This window comes from Colletotrichum siamense (genome assembly GCF_013390195.1).
Source record: "Colletotrichum siamense strain Cg363 chromosome Unknown KSG_Cg363_contig04, whole genome shotgun sequence".
NCBI classification, from domain to species: Eukaryota; Fungi; Ascomycota; class Sordariomycetes; order Glomerellales; family Glomerellaceae; genus Colletotrichum; species Colletotrichum siamense.
This window is the reverse complement of record NW_023501017.1, coordinates 1,064,026-1,078,753: the sequence shown is the minus strand read 5'-3', so window position 1 is coordinate 1,078,753 and position 14,728 is coordinate 1,064,026. Positions and strand designations below refer to the sequence as shown.

At 50.3% G+C, this 14,728-nt stretch overlaps 3 protein-coding genes across 3 annotated transcripts; all 3 read right to left on the bottom strand.

The window, feature by feature from the left end:
* Positions 1 to 4,490: 4,490 nt before the first annotated feature.
* atnG-7 (ABC transporter atnG) lies at positions 4,491 to 9,763 on the bottom strand (the record flags this gene model as incomplete). The annotated part of the gene is made up of 18 exons (XM_036638067.1): positions 4,491 to 5,000; positions 5,079 to 5,259; positions 5,317 to 5,397; positions 5,451 to 5,576; positions 5,704 to 6,011; positions 6,064 to 6,248; positions 6,307 to 6,367; positions 6,412 to 6,466; positions 6,517 to 6,588; positions 6,644 to 6,842; positions 6,900 to 7,142; positions 7,193 to 8,047; positions 8,095 to 8,127; positions 8,181 to 8,381; positions 8,436 to 8,715; positions 8,769 to 8,992; positions 9,045 to 9,579; positions 9,632 to 9,763. The coding sequence occupies 18 exons, from the start codon at positions 9,761 to 9,763 to the stop codon at positions 4,491 to 4,493; spliced, it is 4,281 nt and encodes a 1,426-aa protein (XP_036496158.1).
* Positions 9,764 to 10,596: 833 nt separating this feature from the next.
* Positions 10,597 to 12,331, bottom strand: CGCS363_v006217 (Baeyer-Villiger monooxygenase; the record flags this gene model as incomplete). Its single annotated transcript, XM_036638066.1, has 4 exons — positions 10,597 to 10,665; positions 10,717 to 11,030; positions 11,087 to 12,109; positions 12,193 to 12,331. The coding sequence occupies 4 exons, from the start codon at positions 12,329 to 12,331 to the stop codon at positions 10,597 to 10,599; spliced, it is 1,545 nt and encodes a 514-aa protein (XP_036496151.1).
* Positions 12,332 to 13,068: 737 nt separating this feature from the next.
* On the bottom strand, positions 13,069 to 14,324 carry RED2-5 (Dehydrogenase RED2; the record flags this gene model as incomplete). The annotated part of the gene is made up of 3 exons (XM_036638065.1): positions 13,069 to 13,233; positions 13,290 to 13,520; positions 13,575 to 14,324. The coding sequence occupies 3 exons, from the start codon at positions 14,322 to 14,324 to the stop codon at positions 13,069 to 13,071; spliced, it is 1,146 nt and encodes a 381-aa protein (XP_036496152.1).
* Between the last annotated feature and the right edge of the window lie 404 nt (positions 14,325 to 14,728).

Genomic DNA, 14,728 nt, shown 5'->3' with positions numbered 1-14,728 from the left:
TTCTTCGAAGTTGTTTTAATATTTCTTAAGTTTGTGATGATGAGGCATTGATATCTATCCGAGAGAAGGGTAGGGGTACATGTAATGACTTTGTTTAATGCGCGGCATGGCAGAATAGAATGCATCTTGCGACGTTCTTGGTGAATAAAAGTTATCTTCACACATTGCAATGGCCCGCTGGTGACTGATCTGCGTCGATATTACTCTGACGGCTCGCTTTCCGGACCTAGCTCCGAAAGGGTCCATTTCCTCGGACACGGCCAGCCCCGCACCGTCCGGGATCATCCGGACCCCAACGGAATGGTTCATCTAGCCCTAGAACCGCGCCAGAAATGCCCTAATAAGCAGTGTGGTAGCATCGGATGTTGCGCCCTTTTTCGGCAGTTTCTTCGTATCCTCTCTGTCTAAAACCTACATGTATCTGATGATCTTGTCCGATTGCCTATCCTGTGACAGGACAAGCAGGACTGTAATTAGACTTGTTCAGCTTTTGCTCCCGGCACCCTACCGAAGATTGCTATCGTTTCCTCACGCGGCCAGAAGGAGCGTCATCTTCACCCTATTCTTGACTTCATCAGCAAAAGTGATTGGTTGCTAGTGACTGTCTCTGTAAGCTGACGGCTGACGGACTGAGCCCGCGCCAAGTAGTTTAACGCTTGCTAGAATGCTAGTATACGCAGCCTGACAGGCACACGTCGAGTTTTATTACTATCGGTTCTTTTATGTGTCCAATCAACAAATATTCCGTTGTGGCGTCCCGAATCCTCGGCGTCTATTCACATGACGAGGTCTGACTCCCGTCCACCAGGCTGAGAAAGATGGCAATCTGCACAACCTAGCGCATCCAACTTATCTCACGATCGGAAAACGTGATTTTCTACATTTGCCTTTCGAGCTTTCACACAATCAATACCACAGCCGTGAGCAACCTTCCACCGCAATGAGCACCAAACCTCGATACTCTTACAGCCCGCTGCCGAGCCCTCGTCACACGCGTCTAATCAGGCTCCATGCCAGCGACACGGATAACTATCCAATAACCTGTGACCTTGTGGAGGTTAACATCGACGATAGGCCTACGTACGAAGCTTTGTCGTACACATGGAACAACGAACATCCGACCAAGCCTCTGGAAATCGTACCAGCGGAAGGTTCGAACGTTACGAGCCTTCTCGTGACTACAAATTGCGCGAGAGCGCTCAGAATATTGAGGAAGCGCATCAAACCAAATTCTACTGCCAAAATTGGGCTTTGGGTCGATGCTGTTTGCATCGACCAGTCTTCCTCTGGAGAGAAAAGTGCCCAGGTCGCCATGATGGCCGAGATCTACCGGAACGCGAAAGTTGTCCTCGTCTGGCTGGGAAACAGTCATGCACCTCCGAACCGAAGGAGCATGATGTTTTTCCCGCTCCTACACCCGTTCAACGAACTGGCCATGCTAGAGCGTTCTCAGAGCTGGAAGCCGCGATGGGTGAAGATGCTGTCGTCCGCAGCACCAATAGTGGCAAAGATAGTCGAACGAGGTACGTGTTTCAAAAGCAGAACGTGTTTCAAAAGCAGTATATCAGAGAGCATTCCTTGTCAATGAAGATAACATCCGTGAGAATATACCGATTCCTGATAGTCTGACACAGTCTCTAGGAAGTACTAAATCACTGCCAGTTCTGACCGCGCCGTACTGGACCCGAGCCTGGACTTTGCAAGAGTTTCCGCACACAACTTCTCAGATACTATGCCTCAATTCGAGGACCTTCCCCATTCATGGCATAGGTCTCGCGCATGTACATTTCGAGGCGACATCAAACATCCATCTACACTACCAACTATTTGAATGGGCAAGGCGAGAAGATATATGTGGTAGCGAAAGACCGAGACTTTTGAGCATTTTCCTGCCGGATATTCTGGAAATGGAGTGCTCAAATCCCCAAGACAGAGTCTATGCACTGAGAGATCTATTTTCCAGTGTATTTGGCAGCATCAAAGTCGACTATAGCCGCAGCGTTGAGGACGTTTTTATTGAAGCTACGAGATGCCTCATTTTATCAAGCCAAAGCTTGGAGGCTCTGTACACATCCTGCATTTGCGACAAGTGGTACAGAAACGGCGGACCGTTCAAGCAGCTATACAACGTACCCTCGTGGGCCATTGACTGGACTGCTAGGTCAGACGGGCTATACCGCGCTTCTGATGGGTCATTTCGAGAGGACGAGAGCTGGTATCCGGTTTCCCTCAATATCGGGTTCACTGAATACCCCTCTCTGCCCGCATCGTTCAGCGATGACGGTCTCCGGTTGAAGCTTTGGGGGAAAGAATTCAGCCGGATTAGCAGCTGTGTTAGCGAAAAGCTCACCTTCCACGCGGACCCCCGAGCAGGTGGCAGGCATTTCATCCGGGTAGTCGCGAAGCTCTTTTTAGATGCTGCTGGAACGACATTTGCAATCACAGATTCTCTCGGTCATGTCATGGCACAAATCCTACGCACAATCTATTTGGGCTGGTCTGACATCTGTAAAGACGCCCTCAACGAGATAGAAGTTGAGCGTAACCCACAGAGGGTATGCGAATTACTGAAAGTGGAATGCAGCTCAATGTGCCTGTTGCTAAGGAGAAGAAGGTTGTTTATTACGACAGATGGTAGGCTTGGGGTTGGAAATCGTGATGTATGCCCCGGGGATTCGATATGCACATTCGCCGGCCTTAACATGCCATTCATTGTGCGCCCAAAAGAATCCTACCATGTTTTGATCTCTCCCGCCATCGTGGATGGAGCTATGAGCGAGATGTGGCCGGGATATCAAGAAGAAATTGTTCCGTGGGAGATTACATGAATAGTTTATTTGCCTTCAACCATCGAAAATGGAGAAGGGAATGTAGTGTAGGGAAAGATGATTTAACTTTCATACCAGCTTGACGTCCATCAGCGTGACCTCGCCCATTTCAAACATTCCCATACTCTCTCCCGTCATCAAATCTTCGACGTAACTTTGTGAAAAACCTCGTAAGAGCCAGCGTCCCCTGAAGGTCGCAGAACAGCCAGCCCGTCACATCCCAAGAAGTCGAAAATGGCATCGACAGGTAGTACGGGGCGAATCGCGGTACCATAACGGCCTGCCACCATAGGAATGATTGGGTACATCACGCCGACATGCTTATCCAGCGGCTGAACAAAACCATTAGCATCATGGCACTCTGGCAATGCTTCGTCGTCATCAACATCCATGTAGTCAAAGAATGAACCAAAACATTGGGCCCATGACTGGAAGTTCTCATCGACGTGGATATACACCTACCTATATCTGCGTTCATTTCATGTTGGAGGACCAAACCCCATCCCTTCTCCCTCATCACACGGCTGCGTGGAGTCGAGACCTCAGGCGAATGGCCAAGCCACGGTATGTTGAGAACCGCAGTACTGGTGTGACAATTCCAAGATGGATCCCTATGTAGGGTGCGCATCAAAGCTGTCCTGCAGTCATCGGGCACAGCGACGGCACCGGCGGACGAGAGTTGTACGGTGGGCTTCCATGCCTCGAGCTCGCCGCTTCCGCCCCACCCTAGACGCGGTGCGGTGCCGTCAACGGCATCTACCTGAAATCCAGCAGCCACGAGATGAAGAACGTGGTGCTCAACGCGAAAGATAGGTTCGCGCCCTCCACTAGCTTGGCAGTCGGTTCCCCAAAGGGAAGGATTGCATGAATCGGTGAGGTCAGGCACCCATGAGGGAATGTTGAGAGCAGTGTTGGACAGCCCAGCAAGGGAAAGTTGAAGTGTCCGAGTCCAATAACGAGGGCGTGGGCAAAATCGGAAAAGACCTGCTCCACGGGCTTGTTGTAGTCGGGCCTGATGTGCCTAGCGATATAGTCGTGCATCATGCCCATCAGCCCGTAAAGATTGTCGCGGAGATTGGCAGCGGAAAAACCAGGACAAAATCACAAATCTTATCGAGATGGAGCTGGACTTGATGCGTGGCGACGTGGAGTTTATGCGAAGCGCACTGAATCAGAATCAGGACGAAAACATCAAGCTGTTTACCGTCATCACCACAATCTTCGTTCCGCTGGGCTTCGCAGCCAGCATATTCAGCATGGATCAACCGCCAGAAACCACCACCCTGTATTATATGTTGGCCACCGCAGCCGGAGCGTTTGCTTTCACAGGAGCAATGCTTTGGATTATCAAAGAGGTCGACTTGAGGAAGCCATACGGCGAGTTCAAGGGCTTTTTCAGGCGTGACAGGACCGATATCGATGACGAAGACACAGAGAGCAACGAGGAAGAAGAAGACGAGGCTGTTGTTGGGTCAGCCCATTACTAATAACATCAATTACCTTACCAAGAGTAGCCATGGTCAACAGCGCGACTTCATTGAAAATACATATTGCAGCCCTCAGGCCTTTGTACATGACACGCAAATAAAGCAGTTGTTTATCAGTTGCACTCAGAAGTTCTTCCATGATCTAGACTCATTGAGCCCTTGATTTATGATATATTCAGCTGTCCAGAGCCGTAGTACCCAGAACTTCATGCACACTTCCAATCTTGTCGATCCTCCCGTTTGACAATAAGGCAACCGCGTCCTGGCCCTCCCGCATATTCTCGCCTAAGCCGCCAAGTCTGTGCGATATGGCGATAACCGTGTGTCCCTTTGCGGTAAACTCTTCGTGAATGATGCGACTCATGGCAGTCTCGGTGTCGGGATCCAGCGAAGCTGTAGCCTCATCAAGGAGAAGAATCCTTTTTCCGAGAAGCTGTCCACTCAACACAGAGGCCTCAGCAGCGTCCATCGCCTTTTGGAGGATCGCTCTGGAAAGTGCAAACAGTTGTGTTTGACCGGTAGACATTTGAGGTAGAGATGACATGGGAGTGTCCAGGATCTCCTTGGCCTCCGAGGGAGTAATCTCAGACTCGCCCGATTTGAAGTGAGACCATAGACCAGTCTGCTGGAGAACGTCGATGATAAGGACATCGTCGAGGCCGCGCCATCCCACCATGGATATGGGCTGGAAGCCCGGGGTGTCAGTATACATGCATCGTGCAATATGCGGAATGACTTCCGGAGTTGGTTTGGAGCTACTTACGTTGAGATTGAAGCGAAGGCTGGTTTGATCTAGAATGAAAGGGTCCTGGCAGACAGTGATGAAGCAGTCTTCTCGAATCAATGAACGCGGGACTAGGCTCAGGTCGACTCCGTCCACCTTAATACTTCCAGAACTGGCATCTAGCAGGCGGAGAAGTGCCAACAACAAAGTGCTTTTTCCGCTATGTGTGTATTGGAGTTAGCCATTTTGCTTCACTCTTATTTTCAGGGTGCCGTACCTTCCCGTGCGACCGCAGATGATAAGTTGCTGGCCACCAGAAACTTTGATTGTGACATTTTGCAGGGCAACTGCCTCAGAGCTGGAGAGTGCCGTCAGTTTAAGAACAAGAAGTTGAAATGCCTTCGGTCATACTTGTAAGCCACTGTCATGTCATTGATCTCGACTACTCCAGCTGAAGGCCACGGCAGCTTGGGAACATAGTCCTCGCCTGGTTTATCTTCTTTCGGCGTCTCTTCTTCGAGGTTCTTTAGACGAGAGCTGTCGTGTCGTCAGCGAAATGATCAGATTGCTAACCTTATGTATTGGTTTGATTGTGCGTCATGACCAAATCAGTAGCGGACGAAAGAAATTGAGACGAAGAGAGCAATTTGGAAAAGCAGCTTACATCGCACCAAGAGATACCTCTAGATTTGTGAAAGCCGACACAAAACTCAACAGTGTCGAATTCACAACAAGCACTAGGTTTAGCGCCATGCCAATTTGTCCTGCCGTCGTTGTACCCTTCATCAAAACAGCGAAGGCGATGAGACTTGTGGCGATTGCAGCCACAATCAGGTCAAGTACAATGCATAACCAACGTTGAAGACAGAACAATATGTAAGCAGGCTGTTGCGACTTGTCGAGCGATCGGATGTTTGCGTTTTCGACTTGTTTCTCCCAACCAAACGCTCGAATCGTTGCGAGACCGTCCAGCTAGCTTGACGTTAGACAGAAATTTTAGATCCGTCGTGGAGAGATGACTTACCGACTCGAGAAAGCTTGAGTACACAGCTGATTGCGACTCAAGATCGAGAAGTCGCAACTGTCTCGATGTACGCAAGTAGACCCGCTGCACAATGTAGATGGCCACCACAACAAGTGGGAATGCCAGTGTCATCATCTTCTGTGCGCTGAAAAGCAGAGCCGTTTGCACTATCAGCTTGAAGATCTCTGGCGGACCTGTTAGCGGCTGCGAGATCAAGACTTTCCAAGGCTGCTACTTGCGGACTGTCAAAGAAAGGATAGCGGGTGGCAACTGCCGATCCACCGACTGGATATCTTGGCTGAAGCTGCGATGACTTAGCAGAGGACCCGATTCGCCTTAACTGCTTACTAACCGGCTGAGAGTAACACCTATGTCAGTGTTTGAGAAGAAGGACAACGGTGCGCTACGCGTTGTCAGTTAAGTATCGAAGCCGTCATGATAAAGGAGACGAACTCAATAACGGTTCCCAGAAGTCGCCGGTGGAGCTCCATGCCGGAGTGTGGAGCTATCAAGAGCCATGTAGAACTAATCCGGGATCAGCACGCTTCGAGGTTGTCTAGCAATATCACTTGTTACTCACGACATGGCACCGTTGGTGGAACACCATGCGAGAAATGAGCACAAGACATAACCTCCGGCGTAGAACCAGGTCTCTGAATTAGGTGCTGAAGTCCATTCTTGCAGCCAGTATTGCGGAAACGTCGCAAAGAAGGCATTTCCAGCTGTGCACAGCAATAGAAGTAGAAAGTTCCGAAGCTTTACCGCTGTAATGTAGTAACCTACAAAGAGATAGAACGTTAGATAACAAGCACTGCCAAAACGGCGAGAGTCCATACCATAAAGCGAAAAGTCACCGGCCGCTCGGCTCAAGTCAGAGATGCCTTCTTCTACTTTCAGCTTCTGTTTCAATACGGTCTTGTCCATCTTAACCTCTTGCACCGAGCTTTGATAATGGCTTTCGTCATCATTGAACTTGAGGATCTCTCCGGGCTTTTGAGCTAAATCTTCCCAGGTGCCTTTGTAGGCCACCGCGCCATTGCCGAGGATCAGCAGTTGGTCAGCCAACTTAAAGTACGAAGCTACGACTGTCAGAAGATCCTCAGAGCTTTCCACGGTGAGCTTGACTTACTCGAGTTAGTAATGATAAAGGCGGTAACTCCTGCCTGTTTGAAGTATCCTTCTGAACCGATGAGGTTGTCAACGATTTGACGTTCCGTCTTACCGTCCAGTGCGCTGAAGCTATCATCCAGAAGCATGATGTCGCAACGCGCGTACAGAGCACGCGCAAGAGCCACGCGTTGTCTTTGTCCTCCAGACAGATTCAAACCGCGACTTCCGATCATGGTTTGGTCTCCCATAGAGAGACCTTCGAGGTCTTCCTTCAGGCAGCAGAGTTGGAGCACCTCTTCGTACCAGCTGTGGTCCTCGGGCAGAAACCCACAAATGGCCTCCTTGAGCGTGCCTCCTGGCAGCCAAGGTGACTGTGCACAGTATCCAATGCGCTTGGAAGACAATGAAATGGTTCCGCTGTTAAGTGGGAGCTCGCCTATCAGAGCTTTGGCCAGCGCCGACTTGCCGCATCCCACAGGACCAGAGCATATGACTGATGAGCCACGAGCAACTTCGAGGTCGACGTTGCTGACAATCGGAGGCTTTGAGACATTAGGTCGGATGGCCACGCGTTTGACAACAATTGCTGGCGCAGGTCCGGTCATTGCGTCATCAGAATCTCTCAACAAGACTCTGCTGTCACTTCGAGGAGGCTGCAGCAGATAATCTTGAATCCTCTGGAAGCCAGCGAGCGACCCCACGGCCTGTGGAATAATCGTCATGATCATGTTTGCCGGATGCGTCACCAAGCCAAGAAGGGCTGTTGTGGTAAAGGCGGTTTCAGTATCAAGGTACTGGCCCTTCTTGTTGATACTAGCAAAAATGACGAAGACTATTAGGGTAATTATTGGAGCGAAAAGACCCAAAGCATTGGCTAGTAAAGTAAGCAATTCGGTCTTCTCAATGTATTGGACGACATACCGCTAGCGTTGTAAGCCACCATCATCCATCGAACTGCATTCCATGTAAGTATGGGTCAATGGCCGTATATGTGACGAAAAACATACCACGGCTGGCCATGTGTAACTCCTGCTTCCTGAGATGTTGGACTAGCCCAGCGGCATAGTTAGTCACTCCAAGCATCTTCAACCCCTTCATCGAGGACAGCATCGAAGTTGTCATGGCAAGGCGCTTTTGCGTAGCTTCGTTCCAGTCCTTCTGCTTGCTTTGAAGGTTCTGAGCAAGGTATTTACTCATACGGGAGCAGACTCCGGAGGACATTAGTCACCGACCGAAGCCGGATTTAGGAGCTGATGACTCACAGAAGATCATGACAAAGGGTACCACACAAGCCCAGCCAACCTGTCGGGCCAACATCACTGTACCGATCAAAACCTCAATAATCTGCGCCCAAGTTTCGTGAAACTGTCGTGCGCTTTGCCCAACAATTTCTGCGTCGGTGCTCATCAACGTGATGGCCCTGGCATCATCGTAGCCTACTGATTGCTGGGTCAATGATTTGTTGTTGATGAGACCAACCAATGCTCCTCTGATCATGACCTGAAGTCGGTTCAAGCGATTGAAATAAAGAGCGCTGGAAATCTGTCGTGGAACATGAGCCTTCGTTCAGTCCCACCAAAGGGCAGGAAACTCACAGCCAGTCCGATGTAAACAATTGAAGCCATGAATATCAATTGATAGCCAGTTTGCGAAGACTCGACGGATGACGAATTCAGATATCGGATTACCGTACTGATCAAGACTGGTTGAGCATAGCGGAAGATAATGAGTGAAAGTCGGGGGAATATCGGGGCCAGGAAGTGTGACCAGAGGCTATTAACTAGGACGCGAGGCAAGGTGATCTTGTTCTCTGGCTTGACTTCAGATGTGTCAGTGATGCCAAGTATTGGATCCCTAGGGTCCTGACGAACCTCTCTGTTCCCAACATCTCAGAGCCCGACGTCTAAGCACCTCCGATGAAAGCTCGGTATGCAACGAAGGAAGACTGTCTCCGGAGAGGACGAACTTGTTTCCTCGGGCGAGGATCGGGTTGATCCACCAGAAGAAGGTTCTGCTCAGCACGCCACCTACTTCTTCAGGACATGATTGTTCGCCAGTGTTGCGCAGGATCGATGCCTTGCCTCGGCTTCCAGCGAAAATGAGCACAAATTTCAGTGTCAGGTTGGCTATGCCCATATAGAGAGCATCGGTGTTGTTTAGTTCGCCGCTTGCAAAGGCCAACCAAAATTCAGTAGCGTCACATGCCAAGGATACGAGCAGATAGATGATTGACAGATCAGATGGTCTGACCGAGCGAGAGTGCTCTAAGAACAGCAGAGGGCAGAGTAGTATGCATGCCAAAAATGAGGCAATTGCAGCAAACTGGCCGATGTCGAACTCAGTTACCAGCGAGACTCGTGTACCGCCAAGGAAAACCTGCACCAGGGCCAGCAAGACTGCAATTATCTGCTTGGGGTAAGTCTCCATACGCGCGATTTCAACATAGGCTCAAACATACAAGTGTCACATATCCCCGATGGCCTGGCACAACTTTGATCGATTCTTGGCGCAGCTTCCATAGCCGAAATGGTGATAACAGCAAGAACACAGTTGACGCTGCTGCGGAGACGGCCTGAGAGTTGTGATCCATGATGGGCTCAGGTAGGCCCAGAGCGATTGAAGCAAAGCAGGTGAGGAAAGCAATTGCGATGTGTAGATTTGTTTGTGAAGGGTTCTCCACGACAATTGAAATCGGCGAGTAAAAACCAACCGAGCCTCAGCATTTCAAGCACTGGTGTAGCAGGCGCAGCAATGTTGACATTCAGGGAACCAAAGTCCCTTTAGGCGATACCGACATCGCGTCCGAAACATCCAGGGGCGAACCGCCAATGAACTCGCTGGCTTCAAAGCAAGCTGCAGGGGTGGAATGTGGGATAGCTGAATACGAGCGGCGCAGCGACGACCAACACGGATTTCAGGGATTCAGACACCTTCCTGATTGGATTACAGCGCCCTGGCTAGCTGCAGGTACCAGGAAAAGACGGCATGTTGATGCAAAAGATTGAGGACATGGCGCGAGATAAGCCTGGAGATGCACCCCAGCTTATCGCTGCTGACACCATGGTGCTGAGCTTACCCGCGATGGCATCATCCATAAATGTGGGGCCAGATTTTGACAAGATCCGCAGACATACTAGGTTGTGGTTGTGAGGGAATCGTTTAAGTATCCAGTGCATTATCGTATCAAAACTTGTTACTGGGATTGAACTTTACTTTGATATGCTTCTGCCAACTCTTTGCCAAGTCGTCTAGTCCGTCTAGGTCCTAAACCATCTCTTCACACTACTTTCCTCCATGCGCTCCTCAATTTCATGATCAACATGAGTCTCAGCAACTGCATGATTGTCCTGAGTTGCTGCCAATACCGGTTTCGAGCAAGCGGGTTCCGGCTGATGCCCAGGTAGATTGACAACAAGTATCCTGCTAAAGCCAGCATTGCTGGCTTCCGCCAGGTGCTTCGTCTTCGTCCGGGATGGGTAGGTCCCTAGATACCTTTTATCAGAATATCACGTCCTTTAGTGACGCGCAAAACCGGAGACTTACACTTATTTGCAGGTCGCCAAACTGAGGGAACAAGCAACGATACAAGAAGTAGACTTGTGAGTAAGGGTATGTTGACCCATTCCACTTCTTCCCCTCCTTCGAGCCTCTCAGGTACCAGCTATTGCACCCGGTGTACCACACTCTATCTTGCATGTCTCTTTGCATCTGCTCGACATATTCTTCTTCTGCATTCCTCTTGACTTCTACAATGGTACCTTTGCCATCTAGCAATGGCTTGATGATACGAAGTGAAAAGTTGATGGAATTCTCAGCGGCGATGATTGCAGAAGTGTGCCCAGTGAGGGAATTAGGGCCTGGTAAACCGCAGTCAGCAAATAATGAAACGTGTAAGGCGCGCCAAGAGACTTACCTAGTAGCACAAAAAGGTTGGGAAAGTTGTTTAGAATGGTGCAGTTGTACGCCTCTGCGCCGCCAAAGCTCTCCCAGTGTTGATCGATCGTCTCGCCGCCTCGCCCAATAACTTTCAACCCTCCAACCGCATTGTTCGTCACAAAGCCGTTGCACATGACTATTACATCTGCTTCAATAATGCCGTCCTTGGTCCTGATTCCTTCTGGTACGATCTCAAGGACCGGATCGTCCATCAGAGTCATGTTCTCCGAGTGCAAGCTCTCGAGGTATCCGGAGTCAAAAACGCGTCGTTTGCAGCCAAGCTCAAAATCGGGAATGATCTTGTCGTGGTACTTCTCCGGTGCTGTCGCTCTCATGTACTTCTCAACCCGCGCCTGCACTCTTTTGCGGTAGCGCGTCCCGGCATCAGTCATGTAAAACCCACGAAATGAGTCTTCTGCCCAGGCAAACATGAGAAGCCGCTGGATCGTCATGTTACCGGGAACGCTGCCGAACACCTTCTTCATGAACGTCGTGTTGGCAGAGTCGACTGATTCCATGATCCAGTGCTTCGTCCGGATCACCTGCGTGAGGTGCTTCACCTTATCCACGATCGCTGGTATCAGCTGTGTGGCAGTGCAGCCATTGCCGAAAACGACCACCTTCTTGCCCTCAATGTCCACACTCGTATCCCACCGAGAGGAATGAAAGATGGCTCCTTTGAAGTTCTCGGCTCCCGGGACATCGATTGGGTTCGGCTGCATGAGCTGCCCTGTGGCCGTGAACAGGAATTGGCACTCATGGGTGAATATGCTGTCGTCGCTGTACCGCCGAATGGTCATTCTCCAGCGTTGACGTACCTCTGACCACTCACATCTCTCGACGTCAACACCAAACTTCATCTTGTTTGTGAGGTTGTACTTCCTCGCAACGTGATCCAGATATCGCCATAATTCCTCCTGCGGTGGCATGACCCGACTCCAGTTGGGGTTGGCTTCGAATGAGAAGCTGTAGAGCGCGCTTGGGATATCGCAAGCACATCCTGAAGTCAAAGTCAGTAACCTAGCTGGCCCTTTTTGAAGTTGTTTCCCATGCCTGGATACTGATTCACAAACCACGTTCCACCTAGCTTGCTGTTCCGTTCAAAGAACTGGATGTCGCCGATGTCATACCACCGTTTCAACGTCGCGCCAAGCCCGATGCCCGCGAACCCAGTGCCCACGCATGCGAATTGGCTATAACTAGGAACCTCACTGTTCGACATGGTTTCGGTTGATCTAGAAGTCCTTTTTGCATCTGTAATCACTGTGGGATACCGGCGATGATCTAGCTCGTAGAGAGGCAGAATGAATGAGGTCAAAAAGTCAGTTTCAAAAGTCTACCAGCTTGCGTAGCTGAACCCTGCTCGGTGCGGGGATTACAAGTTATGTCGTAGTTGATTTGGTTACCTGAGCCTGAAGCGCCCATACCTCGGCTCGTGCCACGTTTCGCGCTTCTTCGTCCGACAATAACCAGCACATCCGTGCGATCTTCCGCTGAAAGTCTGAACTATTGGCGGGCTTGTGAAACGGTCAGTGTTCATCGCGTGGCAGAACAGCTCCCACAAGTGAGCCGATGAGCGGGGGAGCTCTGACCAGGAAGGTGAGGGGAAACCGTTGCTGGGTCTGCTAGTGCAATGAATTGAATATCACTCCATTGGTCAATGGCGACGACGGAAGACATCTTGCATTAGCCTCAATGGAAAAATGTAACCGTTGGAGGACCGGAGGGTCGGAGGAACTGTGAGTCGAAGATCCCGGTTAGTTCATCTCGATTTGGTCCCTGTCGTCCGCTTTACATCACCTCGGCTCAATAGCCGAGCTGGATGATTGACGCTGAAGACTTGGCAGCAGGGCAGCGTGTGTGTCACAACTGACTTTACTGAATTGGGCTGTAGATCACGCGAGATGTGGCATTTGTGAACGAAATATACATAATTACATTTGTGCGGTGCTTCGATAATTAAAGCTCCTCGTTCTTGATCCCGTTGGTTTTTGCCTTGCTAGCCTCTTCCAAGTCAAATGTGCCAGTCAAGTCATTGATCTTCTGGCGGGGGGTGTAAGGGATATCCTTTGCACTGGCGGTTGTCTCTCGCGCTAGACGCCATATCCATTCTGGCCCTGCCCTCTATTTGATTTGGTCAGCCATATCCTAATTGTTCATGGGACATTTTCATGACTTACGAGTGCGGTAACCAAAGACATAATTCTAGGAAGGTAGATAGTCCCGCCGTATCCGCTGTAAAGACCATTCACAATTGCCTCACCAACAGTGTCGACATGAAGCAGTGGCATAACAAAATGTGGCTGTCCGGGGTTGAACGGGACAAGAGGCGTCCTAATGAAGCCGAAGATGCCAAGGGTTTGTCGAACTTTCAGTGCTTTGTGGATGTACTTCAACTCGAGTTGCAAAGACTGTACTATGTTAGTCAAGCGTCGGCTTTGGGGCGTGGTCACCAGTAGACTGACCTCATGCATGGCAGTCAGTCCTGCTTTAGTTGCAGAATAATCCGCGATTCTGACTGGTGGGACCACCGAACTCATCGACCCGATGTTGACGATATGTCCATGATTCCTACGAACCATATACGGCAGGAACTCCTTCGTCAACAAGAAGGGCGCAATGAGATTTGTCTTCACGGTGAGCTCAATATCGGCATATGAGCCTTCCATGATTGTTGCTCCCCGCGCGATACCGGCATTGTTGACGAGAACCGTAGGATCCCCAACCTGAGTCCGAATAAGAGTGCAGAGCGTCTTCAGTGCCGCCGTATCAGTCAGGTCGCACTTGAAGTAGTGAAGCTTGGAGCCCTTGGGTGGTTCCCATGATAACGGGGCCAAATCTACCACAACAATCGTCGCTTTTGGGTTTCTGGCAAAGATGTGCTTGATGATGCTTGCGCCAATGCCGCTGCTGCCGCCGGTGACGACAATGATTTCTCGATCCCAGTCCCACTTGTTGTCCGTCACCCAGTTGTTTGCTGACCATTTGTTGAGATATTCCGTCGTCGAGAGTACAAAACTAGCGAGCGCAGCAATGTAGGCTAGTCTGCGAATATTTTCGGGTTTAACTCCGGAAATCCCAATTGCTCCGTGACCTTGCGCTGCGGCCGCTGCTAGCCCGGCGGCAATGGGTATTGATAGAAACGGGTTGAGTACTGATTTTCTCACCCATTGGGCAACAACATCGACCGTAAAACCTTCTCGTGAGAAAGCCATTGTCGTAATTCACAATTGGATCAGTATACAGAAGCCGAAAATAGTCGGATGATGTTCGTTGTTTTCATTAATGCTCCAAGTATCATTGAGGGCTACTTCTCCAATCTTGTAGTCGAAACGATCACGTTTCAACCCGGAGCAGAAGCAACTCCAACCCCTGCAAACCATATTCCGGGAAGCTGAGCCGAGGTCCCCAAACCGCGCCACGAGATCGAACTGGCCAATCTCTCACCGAGGATGTGCCAGAGCATGAAGTTGCAGCATCCGTGCATTGGTTCGCTGCACATCAAATGAGGGGACCATTCAGCGTTGTGCGCGGCTGGAGACAGCGCTCTAACCCAAACGGGGCGATGCGATTGCTCAGATGCCACGCAGATCTACGATAGTATGCGACGGTAAACGAG